The sequence below is a fragment of the Hydra vulgaris genome, chromosome 07, assembly GCF_038396675.1.
Source record: "Hydra vulgaris chromosome 07, alternate assembly HydraT2T_AEP".
Lineage (NCBI taxonomy): Eukaryota > Metazoa > Cnidaria > Hydrozoa > Anthoathecata > Hydridae > Hydra > Hydra vulgaris.
Window position 1 is genome coordinate 23,442,246 of NC_088926.1, and position 23,238 is coordinate 23,465,483.

At 29.2% G+C, this 23,238-nt stretch overlaps 1 protein-coding gene across 1 annotated transcript; it reads right to left on the minus strand.

Moving 5' to 3' along the window:
- Nucleotides 1–243: 243 nt before the first annotated feature.
- LOC124806594 (melanopsin-B) lies at nucleotides 244–1,509 on the minus strand. The gene has a single exon (XM_065800688.1). The coding sequence runs from the start codon at nucleotides 1,237–1,239 to the stop codon at nucleotides 268–270; it is 972 nt and encodes a 323-aa protein (XP_065656760.1). The 5' UTR covers nucleotides 1,240–1,509; the 3' UTR covers nucleotides 244–267.
- Nucleotides 1,510–23,238: the final 21,729 nt, after the last annotated feature.

Genomic DNA, 23,238 nt, shown 5'->3' on the forward strand with positions numbered 1-23,238 from the left:
TACTATTTTTTACCACTACACACTAAGTTTCTTATGCCATAATGCTTTATCTTATAAAGAAAAAAATGTGATCAATGTGTACAAAGGACTTTCTTTGATACATAAAATGTACACAAATATGTGTAAAGATTGTACAACACAAAATGCACAAATAACTTACGTTCATACAATATTTAGGTTAAGCATTTGTAAAAAGCGAAGCTGAACCTTTAAAATGCACTTTAATCAATAAAATACTTTTTAATGCAACTTGAAAAACAAATTTTGTCATTCTGTTAATTTAGATTTACAAGAAACTGCAGGAGTAGGTTTTAAAGTAAAAGTATTGTTTACATTTTCCCTGTTACGAGATCTGATAATCAACGATACGTTCCGCAATTTAAACGCTATAGTTAAGTTGTAGAACAAGTTATCTTTAGTACAGTATATTAGTGGGTTGATAGCCGCAGATAACTTGGCTAGCAGTGCGGCTATTTTTAAGAGTAAACTTGGAGTAGTTAATGATGTGAAGGCCGATAAAAGACCAATTGTTGCGTACGGTGTCCAGCATAAAAGAAATGACAAAATCATGATTAAAAAAGATAAAACCGCTTTTTTTTCTTTTTTTTCAAACCTTTTTGTTTCAATGTTATCTTTACCGTAAGTACATGAAAAATACGTTAACTTAAGATGAATCACTCTTGCAGTGTAAAAGCACGACACTAAAATAATAATTAGTGGCAAAAAAAACATAAGTATTACCAACAATATTAAAAATATTTTATCCGATACTCGTTTTGGCGTCCAATTGATTGAACAACGAGAACCTGTAGCTTCTAGCGTGTACGAAGAAAATCCTAGTAGAGGTAAAGCTGCCCAAACTAAAGAGTAAATCCAAGATACCATTCCTATTTTGTAAAATAAAGGTCGATAACAGCCATAATTGCTTAGAAAGGGTTTTTCCAGTAAAAACATTCTTGAAATTGCAACAGCAGTGAGAATCGTAATAGATGTAAATGATGGGAATGTTGTAAAAAATGCTGCTAACCTGCACAAAAGCGTTGGTTTTATTGAGCTTTTATCCAAAAAAAGGGTTGGTAAATAACCAAATATACTTTGAACTTCAGCGCTAACGGATAAGTTTATACACAAAATAATATAGTTGTTTACCCTTCTTTTGGCAAGACAGTACAATGATGCAATATTTCCAATAATAGCCATTAGAGCAATAAATGTTAATGAAATTTGTTCTGCGTCCATTTAAAGAAAGTTTCAAGCTATTACCAAGCAAATAAAATGTTTTTTGCAGATTGGTTTGCACTAAGATAACAACAGATTCATTATTTAACTGCATCCTTATGACAAAGAAATATTTATAATAAAGTCTATTGATAGAAGACTTCTTTTAAAAAAATTAATCTACACATCTGAAGTCTGGAAATGTTATTTTTAGTTTTGCGCTCATCACCGTCAATTTTACATTTAGGAATCTTGCCAATTGTCATGTTTCCATAAACTAAATCAGTCAGATTTGTGTTATCAAAGTACATTAAAAAAAGTATAAAAATTAATAATTTTTTAAATTTTAAAGTCTTGAAATGTTTAAATAATTGATGCCTTTTGAATAAACTTTGCTTTTATCTTTCAAAAGCTTATATTTATTGGTTTATTAATAGCTAATTGGGAACCAAACGATTAATTATAAAAGCCTTTACGATCGCGTAAGTGATCAAAGGGTTAAATTAGAATAATCATTTTCTAAGTGGTTAGGTGTTTCATCTAGAGTGCCTTAAAAGACATTTGATGAGCAAATTTTCTTTAACATATTTATAAACGATTCCTTTTTTTGTTTTTCAAAGACTCCAAACTTTGCAATTTTACAAATGATAACACCCTCTATGTTTTTCGGTCAAAAACATTCAAATAATCAATTATAATGTCCTTTTATTTGGATGTTTTGCTAAAAATACAAACAAATCTTATTTATAAAATTCAAAAAACATATTTTACAAAAGATTTGATTTAGCTTTAGATGAAATGTTAAAATTAGACAATAACCCATGAATCCACCTTTAAAATAAGCGTTTTTTTTAATGTTTTGAAACCGTAAAATTATAGGATTTTATTTAAAGAAAAAAATGTTTTTCTTTTTTCTTTAGCTTCGATGTTGCAAAAATTGATACCACTTATAAGAATTATAAAAATATCTATGATTTATATTGAGCAACCTGTTTTACGGTTTCATTGATAATACAAACGTGTTTTTAGAAAGTCTACATGTGTTCAAAAAATTATTTTCGAATAAAATGGGAACATTGTTTTTTAAAAAATTTATAAAAATAACATTTCAAAATTAAATTTACAGACCTTATAAACATATATATATAAAATTACAGACCTTATATATAAATATATATAATATATATATATATTATATATATAAGATATATATATATATATATATATATATATATATATATACATATATATATATATATATATATATATATATATATATATATAGATATATATATATATATACATACATATCCTACATAGTTTACTTTTTAAGTTATTATATGTAATCAACTTAAAATAAAGTTTTAAACAATATTAATATTGGAAATAATAATAAAAAAATAAAAAAAAAAGTGAAAATAAGGTAAAAAAAAATAGTAATAAAATCAAATAAAATAAATTATCTACAGAATAAGTAATGTGAGTTTCTTGTGTTAACTACAATAGCCGAAACTTGCAAAGAGATTTTAAGATTTGAACATTGCATAAAAATGTTTTATGACTACGATTAAAAAAAATCACTTAAAGAAATTTTAAACAGACAAACGCGTGATGCAAATTAAGCAACATAATCAATATTAAATATGAAACAATAGAAATAAGAAAATAACAAAAAATCTTTAGGTACAAATTTTACAGTAATCTGTTTAAATTTTGAAGAAATTTCATAGTAAATAAAAAAAGCAACTTCTCATTATGAATATAATAAATTTTTTTTATTTTTTTATTAGGAAATTATGTTAACGTTTTAAAAATCTAGAACTGAAAATAAACCTGTTTGTTTAATTAATTATTGTTTTGTTAAAGAACATAAGAAACCCAAATCACAATAAACTTTGAAATTGTCTATTTTAATATTTGCTACTAATACTATTTTTTTTTTGTTAATTGATACCAGTTATTATGAAAGGTATTATAAGTTGATTTCTTTCTTTCTTTCTTATTTTTTGGTTGAAAATGCTCCTAGAAAAACTTAATGACCACATCTATTAAAAGACACATGCTCTTCTACGTATGAATAAAAAAAAAATTTTCATAACCAAATTGTCATTATAGCCATTGTTGGTATTGAACCTCAGACCTGTTCAAGATTTTACGTTTTAGTTTAAATAGAGGTAATCAAAAAACTGCAAGTTTTCCAAGATAAAAATGATCGTGTTATTTACTGATAGGTAACAAACTTAGTTTTTCTTCAAAATATGTGCTGTCAGCTGTGCTGTCAACTGAGGTGTCAACTGTGCTGTTAATACTCAAGGTAGTTAACGCAAAATTTACTATTTTGTCTTAACTTACTTAAAGTAAAAATTTTAAGAATATTTCATTTTTAACAATCTATAACTTCCGCGTTAAATGAAATGAAATAAATGAAAATTTGTTTTCGTTTGATACAACTAGAGTAGAGCGGGTAATATAGGGACACTTAAGAAATAAATCTAGTTGCGGATAAACTAATCATAGTTAACACTGTTTTTTATAAGTTTCCTAAAATTCATTTATATAAGAAAATAGAAAAACAAGAAAAAAAAATTTTGCAATATGCCATGACAACCAAAGTAACCAAACTCTAGATTAGCGAAATTTTTACATTTTGCAAGTGGGTGCGGTAAAACAGGATAGTTAAAAAGCAGCGGTTATTCGTTAATTGTAAAGCTTTAAAACTGATAAAAAATAAAGACATTTTATCATTTAAACATGCTCAGACATTAAAATCTTAAAAAAGTAATATACTCATACAAATTACACGAACATACACCAATACACCGCAAAAAAAAAAAGAAAAAAAAAATGTTGTGTTTTATTATAAAATACCTCCGCTCTGCTCTAACCTATATATTGTTAAATTAGTAACTACTACTAAATTTAAAATTAAACAAAAAATATTATGGGTTGCATAACTCTCACAAAAAAAATCCTGAAACTATTTGGTAACATTTTTGATGAGCTGGCTTGTTAACAATATGCCAGTGTAGAGCAAATTCAAATATGCCATATGTATCAGCAGCTTTTCGAATTCTAATTTCCCTCTATTCACAGCTAAAACGGATAATTGATATTTCTTATATAATTTCTTACTATCGTTGTTATAAAAATAACAATTTATAAGTTATAAAAATAACAATTTCTTTGAATTTATTACTAATATTGCTTTTCTAAGTAATGAAAATAATATTTTAGATTAAAGATAAATCATCAAACTGTAAACAAAATGGAAGTAATACAGTCAATAATATACTGTCCTGATATGCCCCACAAAAGTCATTTTACTAAAATTAAAACTATTCAAAAAGTTCAATTCAAGATATTTAATATAAACTTTTTATAAATAAAGCAAACTTGCAATAGTTCAAGATAAATCTTTCGTTGAAGAATCGCTAAAGAAAATACTCAAATTTTGTTTTTCGCAAACTTACTGATGTATTTTGGTACTTTCAATGCATTTCGGTATTTCTAAAATTAATTTTGGTATTTCTAAAATTAATTTTGGTATTTCTAAAATTAATTTTGGTATTTCTAAAATTAATTTTTTTTTACAATAATGAAGCACAATAATTTCAAATGTTTTATCAAAAAAAATTTCGGAAAAATTTTTTTTTAGCTGAGATATAAGGCTTCATGCATAACTGTCCCGTTATGCCCCACTGCCCCAATATGTCCCGCTGTCCCGACATGCCCCGCTCTTTCCTACTTTTGAGTTTATGCAGAATTTAAGACTTTTAAATCTCTTTTTAAGCTTTTTTTGCTAAGTTTGTTTAAAATGAAACAAGTCCTTAATTTAGACATGATAAGAAAAAGTATTCAAGAATTTGTGATTTTACATGTCTGGAAATTAAAGCTAAAGTTCGGATTCCATAATATTATGTTATATAACATATAAAATCCTGTTATATAACATATAAAATCCGGATTGGCAAATTAGATTATGAATAAATTTTAAAAGATTGCTTGTTGTCCCTCGTAAGATAATTGGTGTCTTTCCTTTAATTTTAGTTTTATTATATAAGGTTATATGTTTTATTTTATCATACTATAAATTGTTTTAAATAACATTTTAAAAAGTTTTCTAAAAAAATTTTTCTTGAAAAATGAAAAACTGCTTTTTATAGATAGTTAATACTTTTGTTTGATTCGGTATTTGACTATCATTTATAGCCAACAAAAATGCCGCTTTAAAAATGGTCCTGTTATCGACTTTAAAGTTTTTATAATGTAGTTTCATTAAGCTGTGACTTAATTGAATACTATTTCATATTTTTCTAAAAATTATATTTGACTTTTTTTTCTTTAAGAAATAAAAAAACCAAAATAATGATAAAAAAAAAAAATGTAAAGCAATGGAAGCTTTTATTTTTATTTTAAACTCACATACTTAATAGTAATAAAAATACGTCGTAAACGCGTAAAGTGTGTACTCTCGACAGCTTAATATAAGAAGAAGAGGGAGGGAGGGGGAAAGGTTGAGAGAACTTTAGTCCATATCTAATAAACGATAAAGGGTGTGGGGAGGTCGTATTAAAAGGGTGGGTGGGAATTTTTTAAAAAATTTAAATAAAACAATTTAAATTCTTGCAGTCAAATATCCATTTTTACACAGCTGTTTTATCATAATTTCAATAGGATTTAATATGCTTATATAAGTTTTATACTATGCTGAGAAATAAACGGAAACCAAATTTTTGACTACTCAAAATTTACGATATTATTTAAAGGTCAACGATTTTTAAAGCCTGGTTACACTAAAATTATTTATTCTTATCTGTGACTGAAAAATTTCTAGAATTAATAAACGTCCCTTTCCTCGAGTTAAGCACCTAAGACTTGATCTAATATCAAAATTTATTTAATAGTATTTGCTTTACTCTAACACCTTATTAAAAATAAATTTCTTAAATAATATTTACACAGAAGGTTTTATTTGCAGCAGGAAGCCAGGAACGACGCAGCCTTCTTCTCGGATAGTTTTTTAAATTCATTCATATTTATATATTTCATAATAAAAAGTTTGCATAAAACTTATCTTCTTTACTTTGTGTGCTTTTTGCATAAAACATATCTTCTTTACTTTTGTGTACTTTTTGCATAGGCTTCATCCTTTTTTAACCTGCTTAAGGACAGAATATTGATCAATCATTGATCAATCAATCAATCATATATGTTCTTGAAAAAATATTGTTATAGATACCGTAAAACGGGGTTACTTTATGCCTTAAGTTCCTACTTTATTCCACCACTGAAACTTTGAGTTTCATGCTTCTCCTGTTCAAACGTCCAAAAAGTGGCGCGTTTCTTGCTATTTTTTAATTTATGTGGCAAACTCTGTCAAGAAACCATACTGCTTTTGTCGCACACTAAATAATCTAACTGCTTGTTGGATGTCAAAAGTAACTGAGCTTGTTTGTAAATTTTGCTGGGTAGAACTTTTGTGTGGTTTGTTTTTGTCGTACACACTACAGAAAAAAAAATCTCTGAGTTTGTTGGGCCAACACTTTGGTAAAAAGATTTGAGCATTTATTTTACTGTTTTTTTATTCAGTTTTGAGAAAAAAATACCTAATCTTATTTGAGTGAGTTTCTTTGTAAAAATGGGGTTACTTTAATCCGGACTTAAAGTAACCCCATATCATAAATAAAATCTCCAATCATTTTATTTATATTAAATGGATATACTTTTTGCTTATTTACTCTGGTGATAGGATTTATTTCTTTATTATATTTATCATTGCTATTATTAATATTGCTATTATTAATTGTCATTATGATTATTATTATTATTATTATAATTGTTATTATAACAAATATGATAAATTAAAGTTATTAAAAGATATAATATTGTTATAACATTATATCAACAATAATTATACATTATTCATTTTATTTTTTGTTTCTTTAGTTGTTGTTTGTCTGTTGTTTATTTTATTATATTATTTCTTATATTATTATATTAACTTGTTTTATACTTTTTGCGCTGTCCCCTCACAATCTTTTTATAGTCTCTTCAAAAATGTTCGTTTGCATTTCCCTTTATAAAAATAGTATTATATTAACTTAACTATGTTGTAAACAGTATTTTTTTGTTAGTAAAACATATTGATTCATTTATATTCAAGCTTATGAAAATGCCAAGAATGTATTCTTGAAAACCCAGCTCCAGAAAATATGTAGATTATTCTCCAAAAAAGCTCCAACAGTGTCTTTCTGCTATTAATGAAGGTCGAATGAGCCAAAGAGAAGCATCAAAACACCTTGACATATGTAGAACTACCATTCAAAATAAACTAAAGCTAAAACACAATCAAAATCCAGGGCATCCTACAACATTTACTGCTTCGGAAGAATCAGCTTTTGTTGCTCACATTTTGGCAATGTCTGAGTTTGGATTCCCTGTGGATGAATGGGATTTTAGGTTTATTGTGAAGGATTAAGATATTATTTTCCAGGACTAGAATAGAGTAAAATGTTTTAAAAAGACATTCTATGCTCACTATTAATAGCAGCCCGAAAGCGTTTTATATTGGCTGCATTTGGCAGCCAATATAAAACGCTATCGGGCTGCTATTAATAAGAAACCTTAAGAAAGTATATTGTAAACCTCACCCAAGTTTTGCCAGCAGAAAATATATACAACTATGATGAAACAAACCAAAGTGATGACCTAGGACGCAAAAAAAAATGTATGTCGTAGAGGCTGAAATACCCTGAAAGAGTAATAAATTCATCAAAATCCAATATTTCAGTCATGTTTGTAGTAATGCTGCTGGATGTACAATACCACCTTATTTTGTCTACAAATCAGAAAATCTGTGATCGAGAAAAATTGTCCAGTCCAAAAAAGATTGTATCTAATTCCATAAGGACTAAATACGGTCCCCATAGAACTATGTGCAATTGCACAGAGCATAAATAGTTTAATAGTGTCACATTTGAGAAGTGGTTTACTACTCACCTGCTTCCTATACTAAAAAAACAGACCGGAAAAAAATTTCGTATTGGAGGTAGTTTGTCATCACACATCAGTCAGAATGTTTTAAAACTGTGTAAAGAAAATGACATAGTATTTGTTTGTTTACCACCTAACTCATCGCATCTGACACAGACTCTAGATGTTGCCTATTTTAAGCCAGTAAAAATTAAGTGAAAATTTTTTGACTTCGTGGAAAGAATCACCGGTACAAAGTTTTTTCCTTTTTTTTTTCTTCTTCTTTATCAAAAGACATTGGTTTTGTTGTTCAAAAGATCAAAGGACATTGGTTTTGTTGTTGTTGTTGTTGTTGTTGTTTAGGTACCCCAAGAAGACCTAAAGATCTTATCACAGAGCACCGCTAAAGTGCATATAACCAGGAAGTGCACGCCTCCTTTCTTACCGTGATGCGAAAATATTTCCAGAGCTCGTTTCGAACCTGGATCTCCTACTTTTAAAGCAAGTGCTCTACCACTGCGCCACGGCCGCACGTCTAACCAATTTGTAGATATTTCCTTAACTAAATTTTAAGTATTCGTCGTAACATTATGAAAGAAATTATTTAAGTAATTTGAATGTAAATGAAACAAAACAGCACACCAAGTATACATGGCTTCATAAAACACCAACCCAGGGTAACATTAGGCCACTTTTTGAAAAACTAAAAATTATATCTGTTTTTAATCTATTTTATAAATCGAATTAGCTCGAATTAAAGGTTAATATTTTTATCAATAATTTGAATAAAAAAAAGATTGAAAAAATATTTTGAATAGACCAAAAATTGATCGTTAAAATCGAAAATCGCAATAAAGTGGATTAAAGTAACCCATGTACGATATTTAAAAATAGTATTTCTACTAATCCTAAGTAAATACCAAAAATACAGAACTTTATATATATAATTAGTAACAATTATAAAAATAATAATGGTAATAATAACAATAATGACAATTATAAAAAAAAAGAACAAAAAATCACTAAGTTGTTAATTAGGAGAAAAGAGTAGTAATCGCATTAGTAACATTGTTGGAGAAAAGAAAAAGATTTAACGTTTAACGTAGGGCATTGCAAAGTGGTTGATTTATTTACATTTATTTACCTTGTTTTGCATTAAGACTGCCCTGAAATATATGAATCAATGCGAAAAACTTTCCAAATAGAAATAAATGCGCCGTTAAATTATATAATTATACTTTCAAATAGATGTCATTTCAAAATTTGTTTACGTACTAAAACTGTTTAAGTCTTTTTTAAACAGCAATGCCTCGTACAATAATAGCAACTATATAAAAAAAATTGTTTTATTATAAAAAAAGTTTATAATGATTTCGAAAAGTTACAAAAATCCAAAACATGGATCGATACTTATTTAAATAAAAGTTAATTTAAAGTTTAACATCACAACAATTTTCTTAAATAAATTGAAATTCAATACAACTATTATTATTGGATATGTAGACTTTCTTGAATGTATTTTGTCAATATTACTATTGTTAAAAACCATTAATGAGACACAATACATCTTTTTCTTATGAAAAAAGTATCGTTTTAAATATCTTCTTTGCTTTCGTAACAGTTATAAAACAAAATACTGATATACTTGTGAACACTTTAAATTTAGCGATAAGTTTAACAATTTAGTTTGTGCAAACATAAATAAAGTAAACTAGCTGACTGGAAGCGTAAAAAACAGGTCTTTGTAAGTCTATTGCACACAGGGGTTTTCTATATATGTTCCTAACATATATATCCTGTCCAGATGTCCTTGCACGGACTAGTAAAATACGGGTCTTTACCAAACCGACCATTTCTATACTTATCCATTCCACATTGATCACTTCTATACTTATTTCTTATTTACTTTAATACTTTTTAATCAACGGTAGAAAAATATTCATTAAAAAAATCTGCTTTAAGCAGCAAAAAAATTAACATAAGCACCTTTTCCGAATACATAGAGCTTATAAGACCTTATAAAATGGTTTGTTTTTCTCTTACATGCATAACTTCGATAGCTCAGTGGTTTAGTGCCCTGTCAGCGGCGTCATTTTGGGAGGATTTAAATCCGACCCTTAACACAATAGATTTTTTATTTTTATTTTCTTTATTTTTTTGTTCTTTTAATCTTTACAAATTCGTAATATATAATAGAATCTTTACAAAGTAAAATTAAAAAAAATCACAAATTTATGTTATACAAAAAATGTATAAAATAAAACTGTAAAGTAGATATTAGTAATTAGAAATTGATTAATTAAAAAAAAATAGAAATTAATTAATTTAAGAAAAAGTAATTAGAAATTTCTTCAAAGAACGCGGGAAACTTGCACCGATAATCTTGTCATCAAGAAACCGCTATGCGGTACCGCTATACTAATATATATTTATGTATATATATATATATATATATATATTTTTTGTTCATTTAACAATATTCTCTGGTAAAAGTGTCGTTGGTACATAATATATAAAGAACACGAAAACTCGAAGAGGATCATAAGATCCTGTCACCGAGAACCGTTTAACAATACAAAAATTATAAACCAATTATTTCAAAAAAATATTAAATAAAAAGTAAATACCGTTTAAGATAACCTTCATACAAATAAAATAACCTCAATTATAAACACCGTTTAACTAAACAATAAAAAAATAAAATCAAATATTTGAAATTAGTAAATACCGTTTTTATGAAAACCGTCATACAAATAAAATACCGATTAAATAAACAATAAAAAATAATAACAAATATTTTAAATTACATTTAGAAGCACTTATAAAAGAGAAACGAGATCAGAAGAACTCAAAAATATTTTCTATTGAGAAAATAACTTTTTTCAGTTTGTTTTTGAAAGAAGAAAAATTCCAACTTTGGGAAAAATCAAAATTTTTTAAAACTATTTGGTTCCACAAATAAGCTCCGCGATAAGATGTAAGAGACCTTCCAAAATTTGTATGCGAATAATGTTGATAAATAAAATTGTCATTTCTTAGATCATATTTGTTTTTGGGCTTTATTGCATATAAATTTTGAAAAGGTATTGGAGCTAAGTTTATCTTACATTTAAATATAAAGCAAGGAGTGTTAAAAACATTTAGTTGGTATATATTAAGAATACTCATTTTGAATAAAAGTGGTTTTGCATGAGTAAAACGATCTTTAAAATTTATTAGTCGTGCTAGATGCTTCTGTTGCCGATAAAGAGGATCTAATTGACATTTTTTAGCACTGCCCCATGCGATATTTGAATAATTTAGATGGCATTAAATAAGTGAGTAATAAAGTTGAATTAATGCGTGTCTATTTACAAAACTTCTCGCTTTATATAGTACTCCAATATTTTTTGAAACATTGTTGCGCAAGGTTTCAATATGATTTTTCCACGTAAGGTTTTCATCAATAAAAACACCAAAAAAAAGTATAACTTTTGATTGTTTTATTTGAATATTATCTATATATATTTGAGGCATATCATTTGGCAAAAGATGTTCTTTGGATTTTGGATGAAATAGAGTCCATATTTGGATACTTCAATTTAAAATAAGTTTATATTTAAACAATATTGTTATCAGTTTCGGTCCAATAAAGATAAAAATGCAAAAAACAAAGAACACAGAAAAAAAGAAGTTTTCAATTTTTTTAATTTTATTTCAATACACATAAGTAGGTACACGGTTTTGCTAAATAGGTAATATATAGTCGTTCACGTGTTGATAAATAAGCCTTTTATTTGTTTTTGTTGTTGTTGTTGTTGTTGTTATTGAGTTATTTAGAGTTTTTAGAGTTATTAGAGTTTACATTGGTTTCGGAACAAAGTTAGTTTTATACATAGTTTTAAATCCTTTGGGGTTAATAAAAATTCATAAAGTTGTTAGTTTTTAAAATGAGATCTTTTAATAACGTTTTCAGAGTATTTGAGTCATTAAATTTTTCCTGTTGAGTATTTTTGGATATTAATTTGTTATATAGAAAAGGACCACGATGCGAAATGGAAAAGCGCAAGAAATTAGTTTTTTTAAAAGGTACGTTGAAGTTTCCCGTTCCTCTGGTATGGTTTCTATTTTTGCTATTTTGGAAGAAATTCTTTGAAAAGTGAGAAGGAACAAGTCCAAGTTGATATTTGAGCATAAATAACAAATTTTGGAATATATTGATTTAATGTACATTTAATGCTTTCAAATTTTTTGAAAGTGGCTCAGCATGCGAGAGTCTATCCTTATTAAAAACTATTCTTGCAGCATGTTTATATTTTCGATATAGTGTGGTTAGTTTGGGTTTATGAGTACTCGCCTATGCAACATTAGAGTATATGTAGTAGCTTTGTATGAACGGGAAGTATAGGAGCTTTAAATTATCAGGAGACAATATAGAACTAGCTTTGTAAAAGATACCAATGTTTTTTGATAGTTTGGTATTTAATATATCTATATGTGATTTCCATGAGATGCTCTCATCAATAAGTATCCCTAGAAATTTAGTTGCTTGGGTTCTTTCTCTATTTATTTAGTATCTATATTTAGCGAAAGTAAATCGCGAGATATCTTTATAAGGTTGAATGAAAAAGTTAGATAACATAAGTTAGATAATTGCATTCACTTTCCTTCGCTTTTTTTTTTTTTTTTTAAAAAAAAAATGTTCTGCAACTCTTTCTTGTCATTACCTCGGGTGCAATGGCTGCTGTGAGCACCGTGTCAATAACTTACTAATTAACACTAGCATGTTGCTCAACATATAATATGATATAAAAATATTTGTGGATTTTTTTCAGAATGTAAAAGTATAAATTGCCAATTGGCCGTTATTTAGAAAGTCCATGCGAGAATACCACACGTCCTCTGGGGCCACCACCCCCTGGCAGCAACACAACTATGAATAAAACTGGTGTGAAATAGTTACTCCTAAAAGCTAACTTAACAAGCAATTTTTAGCTTACCTTTGACTTCTTGATTTTTTGTAGTTTATGACAGTGCACTGTTAACTTGCAGAATGAAACAAATGTTAAACGGGAGAGCGCCATTTAATAGCAAATAACAAAATATAAATCTAGACGTTACGCAATTTTGCTATCAACGATCTTGTCGTCGTGTTCGACTTTAGCCTGTGTATAGTGGTTTCAATTTTTATCGAAAAATAATTTTCGGAATAACATGAAATGAAATTCGGAATTCCGATATTAATTCTGGAATTGCTCGGATAGAAAATTTCGGAATTGCTGAAATTGCTCGGATAGAAAAAAATAAGTTTTAAAATACATCAAACTAATTAAAATTAAGTTTATTATAAGTATCTCAGTAAAACAAAACAAATTTAATGAGAAAAATAAAATAATATATAAAAACATTAATTCTGATTTTTGAAAAAGCTTCTTAGCATACACAAATTATCCAATCCCGTATCACTAAGTCTTTACCTGATTTTTGTTGAAAATGTTCCAGCGGCGAAAAAAGCTCTTTCTGTTTCAACACATGTTGCAGGTTACACAACAGATTATTGTAAATATTTTCCAAAATTGTTCCACGCAATGAACTTTCATCCCAAATTTTAATTTCATTTCGTATTGCTGATTGAATTAATGGCTTTTTTAAAGTTCTTGTTCTCGGGTGTAAAAGCGACTGCTGGATTTTTTGCTGTAGCAATTTCGCCAAGGGTTAAGTTTTATTTTCGTTAGGTTCAAGTTTAGATTCTATATCAGGGTACGACTCAGAATTCGTTGAATCTACTTCCGGAGAAGTTTCATTATTAAGACGTCGGACTAGGGTTAGAATAAAGTTATTTATTTCCATTTAGAATCAACAAAAATACTCTTATTAACTTTTTTCCCCTCTATCCCTATTATACATCAGATAAAATAGTTCTTCTTCGTTTAATTTGGATTTCTAGCTCCTTTTTCAATGAAAGACCAACTTTTTTTATCCTCACCTAAATTTTGTAACATAAACGACGGTATACTTTTTACAACTTTTTGCACTTTAATGATCTATGCTTGTAGCTGGAAATTATCGGCGGTTTTTATAACATCAGTTTCATTTCCTATGTCTACCCGCCATTTCCATTTTCATCATCCTCGTCACCAGTGAGATTTTCTTCATCGGATTCAAGATTTAGGTCACTTTCACTATTATATTCCTCTTCCTCTACTTCAGTTTGCTTTTTATAGAACATATTCACTATAGCAATTTGAATTCTATGGGAAAACATAAAATTTGTTCACACGGTAGCAATCTACCCATTTTTTGCATCGTTGTTATACCGTTAGTCACTATGCACAAAATATTATTGCTAATATTTAAATGGCCAGTTTCAAGCTTCATCTCCAACAACTTTAGACAACCCTCAGTTGGAAATCGACCATTAATACGAGAGAGCCCAAATTCCAACCATGACCTTCTGATCCATGCACGTTGGCATTCTTGAAACGCCGGTTACAAGAAGTCCACTCATCAAGTGTAACAAATACCTTCTTCTTTTTTAGGAAAATTATTTCTGGAATTATTCACTGGCCAATATTTTGGCTGAAGTCCCTTACAATCTTCTGTACACTGGTGGGTGATTTAGGAACATCAAATCTGCGCACTATTAAACATTTTCTTAAATCGTCTGAAGTACAAAAAACGCGAAACGATAATCCGTCTGAGACGACCATTCTAGATATTACTGCAGCAAAACTTTCGTCTACTTTTAAATTATAAAAATCTTTTTATTTATTTATAAAAGTTTTATTTTTCTATTTAAATTAACAGCATTCGCACCAGCAACACTTGATTACACATTAATTTTTTGTCTGTTAAATACCTTGTTTTGCTTTGCTTGCAAATGGGTATGCATTTTTAATTTTGTGCCTCTCATAAAAAATAATTCCATACCAAACTTGATGAGTTTTCTTTGGATACATCTACAAAATTATTTTCTTGCTGATCTGACATCCTAGAGATTAAAATTAAGTATACGCAATAAATATGCGGCGTTTAAAACGATAAAACTTACCTAAATATCCTTTGAGCTTGCCTTATATAAAAAGTGTTATATCATAAATATTATTAAAACTAGTGTAAACTCACGCACTTGTTTGTTTACAATTTCGCCGTAATATTTTATCGCTGTTGTTTCAATAAAAACAAAATGTTACGGTGTTTTCTTTTCGCATTCGTTTTCGCTTTTAAGCACAATAAAAAAACTCGATTTCGAAAAAATTTAACGATATGAAAATCCAAGTTATCCAGATTTCGGTTTCTTTCTATTCCGGAATTTCAAATTCAATTAAAACAAATGAGTTTCGGAATTCCGAAATTCCAAAATTCGGATTTGGAATCCCTACCTGTGTACGAGAATAACATATTTTACCCTATTTAAACTCCAACTGATTTCACAAATATTTTTTATAAATGTATATAAATTTTTTATTCATACAAAAATTGAAATATAATGACAGCTTATTTTGCATTTCTAGAGCTCTAAATTATAATTATTTTGTAAAAACTGTTTAGATGGATATATACATATTTAATTATGACAAATTATTTTTTTTTAAACTTCTTTTGAACTCTGGGAAAATGCACGCCATTTTTACTTTACCGTTTAGAACTAAACTGTGTTCATCCAATTTTACAGAAAATGCCAAATACTGTTAAAAACCGCCAAGAATGCAGAAAAACTGTTTGCTTTCTTTGCTTCCGTAAATTTCAACGAGAGCTAACATTAAACCTAAAGATTCAGATTATACTGAAATAGAAAGTTGATTTAAATGATGACAAAGTTCCACTTGTAATTTGTAAAAAATATTGCTCTTGTTTGAGAAGGAAGGAAATAGGAGAGGACTTTACACTCTCATCATTGTATAAGTTTATATAAAGTTATACAATGATCTATAAAGTATATGACTATAAAATTTCAACCAGAAACTTAAGACTCTCATTGTGACTATTGATCTTTTCGATTGGAAAACTGATTAACAATGGTCAAATGAAAATTGAATTCTCACAAGGTTCGGAAGCTAGAACACCTTTTTCAACAGTAGAAAAAAGATGCTCAGATTTTTTTTCGATTATTGGCAGAGGATTGCCTCACAAGTGCAAAAAGGCACTTTTAGAAATAGTCTTATTGCTGTTGCTACAAAGGATCCTTTGGGATCAGAAAGAGCTGCAGTTCTTGTTGTTTTAATTAAAGCTTTTTCTACTCATAGAACAGATTGGTTAAGTCAACTTCCAGTAACACCAGGTATGAGTTTAGTTTTTTAAAGTTCAAATTAATGACCGGTTAAACTTTAAACATTTTGCATTCATAATAGGTTTATCATCAGCTAAACAACTTTTACCTCCAAATCCATCAACAAGTCTGAAAAACCTTGCTCAAGTTCAAGAAAACAAAGAGTCTTAAAAAAATGGCATCAAGAAGTTAGCAACTACTATTAATCAGCCAACAAATTGTTGAGAAAAATTACGCCATAAAATTTGATGAATTCAGCAAGCAGCTTGCACATCATTTTACAAGTTCATCAATTCAAGATCAAGCTGGATATGCGAGGACTGTTATACATTGCAAGGACTTCCATAAGCTTAAAAATAAAGCTATATTGATAAGAAGTACGTCAAAAAATTACATTGTAAAGGTTGGGATTGACGGAGGGGGTGGATTTCTGACAATTAACCTGGGAATAATTGAATTAAATCACAAACCTAGCATTCCCCCAGCAAAACTCTATACAAGCAAGGCTTTTAAGGCACTGGTGTCAAACAACAACTTATTATTGCTGTTTTTGAGGAGCTGCAAAAAATTATGCTAACGTTTTGCAAGTATTTGAGTTGATTAACTTAAAAAACCAGGAATTTGTCTTGTTCTGCGATCTAAAACTTGCTAATATTACTTGTGGACTTCAACCACACTCAAGTGCACATCCCTGCACCACGTGTAAATCTGGTACAAAGGAACTTGTAAATCAAGGAAAACTTTATTACTTTTGAATCTCTGGAAAAAATGTCTTACTTTTTAATTCAGCAGGTTCCAAAATCAACAAACTTTGTGACTACAAAAATGTTATTTATTCTCCAATATTTAAACTACGTGGAGACACTTTGGTAGCAAAGTTCATTCCTGCCCATGGAATTGGATCTCCAAATTGGAGTTTTTAATTAACTGTTTGCAGCACTAATTCAAGTTTTTCTTGAGCAACTCTTTGAACTGATACATTAGACATTAAGCAATAGCCTTACCATGATGGACATTTTGACGGAAAAGAATTTAGAAAGCTTCAACACAGTACTAATATTTTTCAATCAATAGCTGAGAAACACTCATGCTATAGAACTATCCAATTCATTGATACTTTTCAAAAATTCAATGCGGTAGTGTTTGACTGTTTTGGGTGCAACCTTGATCAAAACAATCCACAAATAATTCAAGCGTTCAGAGTACCAAATGTGGAATATCAAAAGGTGTCTGTAACACCCAAGGTATATGCAGTATTTTTCCACTTGAAAGATTTCATTGACAGACATGGCCAAGGTCTTGGGCTTTATTCAGAACAGGTAACAAAAACAATGCATCAAAACTTTCAGATACATTGGCAAAGGTAAAAAAAGCTCAATCAATATCCAGAATACAGTAAGAATTTGCAATATTGCTTCGTTGTAAGAATTTGCAATATTGCTTCGTTGACTTCAATAGTAAACATTGTTTGTTATCAATATCCAGAATACAGTAAGAATTTGCAATATTGCTTCGTTGACTTCAATAATAAACATTGTTTGTTAAAAGTCATTTTAAGAAGGGATTTAAGAATGAATTGTTTTAGAATTTGTTCCATGTAAAAGAAACAGTTTTTTTTGTGAATATATTTCATGCTTGCTACTTGTATAGCTTCAAGAATATATTATTTTGTTTTCCTTGCTTATAATAATGTAAATCAGAGACATTTACAATTGTAAAAAGCAAAATAAGCTGTCATTTTGCACCTTTGTGCAATTGATAAAATATAAAAGTTCAAATGTAAATAACTTGCCAGGTTGTTGTAATCTCTTTTTGATACATATATATAAGCAACCCTCATAGAGGGTTTAAACACTGTGAGCAACATTTTGTCAATTTCTCAATGGTAAAACAAATATAGCATAAGATATGATTTTGAAAGCAAATTCGGAACCTAAACATACTTAATGTAAAATTAAAACAAAAGCCTAATTTTACTAATAACCCTATATAACGTACTGATAACCTTACATAATGTACTGATAACTCTACATAATGTAATAACAACCTTTCATAGTTTACTAATAACATAAATAATATAAAATTAAAATAAGAACCAAATTTTATTGATAACCCTATAAAAAACCTGTTTCTCTGGTTCTTTATTGATAAATTTCTTAAAGGAATTTTTATCTTTAAATAATTTAAGATATCATTTTCGAAAGGTAGAAATTTAATGCAACAACAAAAAAAAGTACCTTTGATAAAAAACTGAATTTAAGAAAAAAAATGTGACAAAAATTTGGTTGAATATGCTTAAAAGCTTAAAAAATTTCCGCATGCAGTGACACAATTAAAAAATTCCGCATGCAGTGACACAATTAAAGACAAAAAAGGTACAAAAAGGTTAAAAAAAGTTCCACATGCATTGACACAATCAAAAACAAAAAAGGTAAAAAAAGTTAAGATTTTTAATTTTACAAAAAACTTAAATTTACTGTATGATAACATAGTCATAAGAGAAAGATAGTCTGGCCACTTGCGTTACTCCTTTAATCAACTATTTATTTGCATTTTTTTGTGTTCAGTCCGCTGTAGAGTGGACAAAATTTGTTTTTTTTCGATTTATCTAATTAAGAACTGCTTTTTAAAATTGCATTTTCTTTATCCAATACTTTGAGTGTCTGGTGTTAATTGTTCTATTTATGGATGCAGCGCTTCTGGAGGCATAAGGAAGTTCCAATATTTAAAGTAATGGAGGGGTCGTCTGATTGCTATTGTTCTTAAAGATCGTAATTCAGTTTAAGTTTGAAGACAAATAGAAATAAGTTTTAATCATCTGTTTATTTGCGAATATGATGTTCAAGATTAGTTAAGAGTACTTGGTAAGAAAGGATATATTAATAAAATAAATAAAAACTACACAAACACTACTTTGCAATAGCTACATATAACACTTATATGTTGAAATTATATATCATAAAATGAGAGCTGGCAATGGTTGTCTAATCATAAATAACAATATTTTTGTTATAAAAAAAGCTTTGCAGAGAACAGGAGGTCTTTACTAAACATTTCTGAATTATGAGCCAGCGTATTAATCTAGCTCATATATTTAGTCTTAGTTTCCGTTCTCTACTTGACAAAATACATTATTAACACAAAAAAATTGACACAAAATGTCCGCAGTGTTTCTACGGGCATAATAATTATATTTTAAAGTAATGATATTTCTGATGTTCCTTATTATTACCTTGAACATTGCCATTCGGTCAATTTTTATGTTACTAAACATGTGGTGGCATCTACTGTTCCATATTGCACTCATGATGGTTTGAGTGAGTGACAACAGCAGCTGCAAAATAGGGTTTTCTCCGATAAATTCACTGTTTAAATCAAGAAAAGCGAATTTATCGGATATAAATCGTTTTGGGATGTCAAGGAGTTATATAAATGTTTAAAGTAGGGGAAAGGCGCCTATGATGGCATAGCACCTATGATGGCATACCGGTCATATTTCCATTAAAATTGGTTTTGGTAAAAAAATAATTAGACCTACATGACTATACTGACTTTACATTAGTTTTAGAGAAAAAACGTCCCTTGTGCACAAGTATTGTTTTTATAATCAACAAAAATTGATTTTGGGATGTGCTGTTGTAGTTTTATTTCCTTCATATATTTAAGATTGTGATTTTACTATTAACTGTGCAGAAATGAAATTTTCATGCATTTTATATTCAAGTTTTGTGCATTTAGTGGAATAGTTACTTTAATTTTATCTTTTGAACAAAGCACACACAGCTTGTTTTAATGAAAATGATGACTTTTACCCATGATGACATACTGACGAGTTGGGGGTGTTGAAATATTGACAAGTTGGGAAAACCTTTTTTTTTATAAGAAAAACTTATTTTTAAGTAAAGTTAAAAAAAGCGATGCTCTAAAAATATTTTTTTGGTCCAAAAAGTACGTAAAACGCAATATATCCTATGCGCATGCGCAAAATTTTACAGTGCTGGTGTGTAGCATGAAATAATAAATTAGGATGGTTTCGAGTAATTTCTGGCTTTTCTGAGGGAAGACTCTAAGGTTAAATGAAATCATTAAGTTACCCTCGATCCTAACTAGCCCCATCCTCCCCTATGCCATCATAGGAGCAGTGGTTGCCTATGATGGCATACTTGTGCTTTTTTTTGCAATAAGAATAACTTATAAAAAAAAATAAAACTGATGAAAACTCTCAGAGTAATTATTGTTCTAGATGTAACAAGGAATGTATCCATATCAAAACTTTTATTATTGGTCTTCAGGTTACTGAATGATGAAGCTTCAAAGTTAAGTATGCCATCATAGGCGCCTTTCCCCTACTCCCATATTTCAACAGAAAGATAAAAGTAGACAAAGATATGAATGTTGTCCTCGAGTTTACCGCAAGTTTTGCATTTTTCTTGCTTTTAATAATCTGTTGCCTTGTGCTTTTGGCTAACAAGGCCGCAGAAGATAGACTGTTGTGTAAAAATCGATAGAGGATATTTTGTGTCGGTCCGCATGCGTGGGAGGTAACGTTTTTTTTCCAAATTTGGGTCTACAGCATTGTTGTTTTTGTTGAAATGTTTCAGAAAAGTTTTGCTGGAACAAATGTTGTTTTGTTTTTTGCCATTTCCAAGTAAAAATTTTTGGTTGATTTTAGGGGGATGTTAAACAGGGACAGGTTTTTGCCTAATATTTTAATTGTTGATTTGTAGTACTAATATATTTTGTTGTCCAAGTGTTTTGGAAAATTGCCCTGCCTTAAAAAGTTCCAGCTTTGGTTTTGGTTCGTAAACTTTATAAGTGAACTTGCTAACCAATACTTTGAAAAGTAGTAGTAATTGTGAGTTTTGTCATCCCCGCATTCTTTCAGTTAAAAAAGTGTTTTGAGGCAAAGTGCACGGCTTTGCTCCTTCGGAGATAAAATTCAAAGACCTCCGCTTTTGACGGGTAAGAAAAGTGTCTCTCTTTTGACCGGATTGAAATTGGTTTTTTGACACAGATTTTCGAAAATAACTCTATGCAAACATTCTAATACCCAATCAGGAATGTGCAACACGTTTACCAGAAACCTCACTTTTGATATAGCTAGCGTATTTATCAACATAGTCTTTCCCCTAAATGACTAAGTACGTAGTCCCAGGAACTTGAGTTTTTTCTCTACTTTGTTAAAAGTTACTAGCCAGTTGAAATCGGTTGTATTATTCACTCTGGTGTAAAAAGTAACATCCAATATTTTGAAACTGGTGTTATTGTTCCACTCTATATTGTCCAATTACATTTTAGGATCAAAACCCCCGAGAACAAGACCTTTAGTTTTTGAGGCATTTATCACTGAACCACATGCTTTTTCAAAGAGTTTTACTTTTTCGAAAAAATAGCGGACAGATTTTACGTCACTCGCAAAAAAGTTCAAATCGTCTGCGTACTGCTGTAATTTAAGGGGTTTCGGTGTACCTGGTTGTGGGAAACCCAATGTTCTGGTATCCGCTCTGATCACCAAAGCAAGAGTTTCGGCAACAAAAAAGTATAGCAGAAGAGTGATAGAGTTGCCTTGTCTGACGCCTGTTTCCGAAGGAAAGAAGACCGACAAAAAATCGCAATTCAGAACAGATGCCAAAATTTCTGAATATAGAGTGTTAACAAAAGATACAAAATTTTCTTCGAGATAACTGCGTAACCTATAAGATCACAGACTAAATATAAATTTGAAAGTATTGTTCTACCTGGGATTCCGCAAGTTTGATTTGGTCCTATAATTTTCCCCATTACTTTTGTAAGTCTTAGGGCCAGCGCTTTTGTGATTATTTTGTAATCAGCGCCAATTAAGGATATGGGCCTCCAATTTTTGCATTCAGTAAGGTCTCCTTGTTTGGAAATAGTGAAATTACTAATTTTTTCATTGTTTGTTTCTCTACAAAAATTATTTCAAAAGCAACTTTTTCAAAATCTTATTCTAAAATATGCCAAAAAGTTTTGTGAAATTCAGCTGGAAGTCCGTCATAGCCCGGGGATTTCCCGTTTTCAAATTTAAAAAAGACTTTTTTAGTTCCACGCCGGTAAGACGAGTATTTAAAACTTGGTTTTCATCACTTAAAAGTTTAGTGATGTGTGACAAGACATAGTTTTGGCGGTCTTTGCATAAATTAGTTTTGGTGTAAATGTCTTTATAATATTAAACCAGTGAGTTGAGTATTTCGCCAGGTTCACTCGTCAATATGCCGTCATTCTTGCGATTTTCGGTAATTGGCTTGTTTCGCAAATGAGTTTTTTCCAAATTATACAAAAATTTTGAAGGTTTCTTCCCTTCTTCGATTAGTTTTGGTTTTTGTTAGCAAGAAAAGAGCATTGCGTTTTTCTTTGATGCTATCTAAATTCGAGTTAGCATTTGGTCGCTCCCGTTTGATTTCGTTTTTAATTCTTTTGATGTTTTTTTCTTTTAATTGTTCTTTCCTGTATCGATATATATTGTAATTCAGCCCTAAAAAAAAGTTTGTGTTCTGCAAAAAGACTCCAAGGTTGCCGAAAAAATAGCGCTTTTCTCTCGGCACATTAGGAGCGTAAATATTCAGCACCTGCATTTCGTGTTCATTATATTTTATGATGACGTTTAATATTCTCCCGTTATTGTCCCATTTTAGTTTGTTTAAGGAAACGTTGAATTTAGAGAGAACCGCCACCCCACAATAGTTATGACTCGAACCAGAGTTCTAAATAGACTCGCTAATCTATTCGTCACTCTACTGTTTAACAGTAGAAAGTCCAGATTTTGTTTTCTTAAGGAGGAT

Coding starts and splice junctions, on each gene's coding strand:
- LOC124806594 (XM_065800688.1), bottom strand. CDS start 1,239: ATGGACGCAGAACAAATTTCATTAACATTTATTGCTCTAATGGCTATT.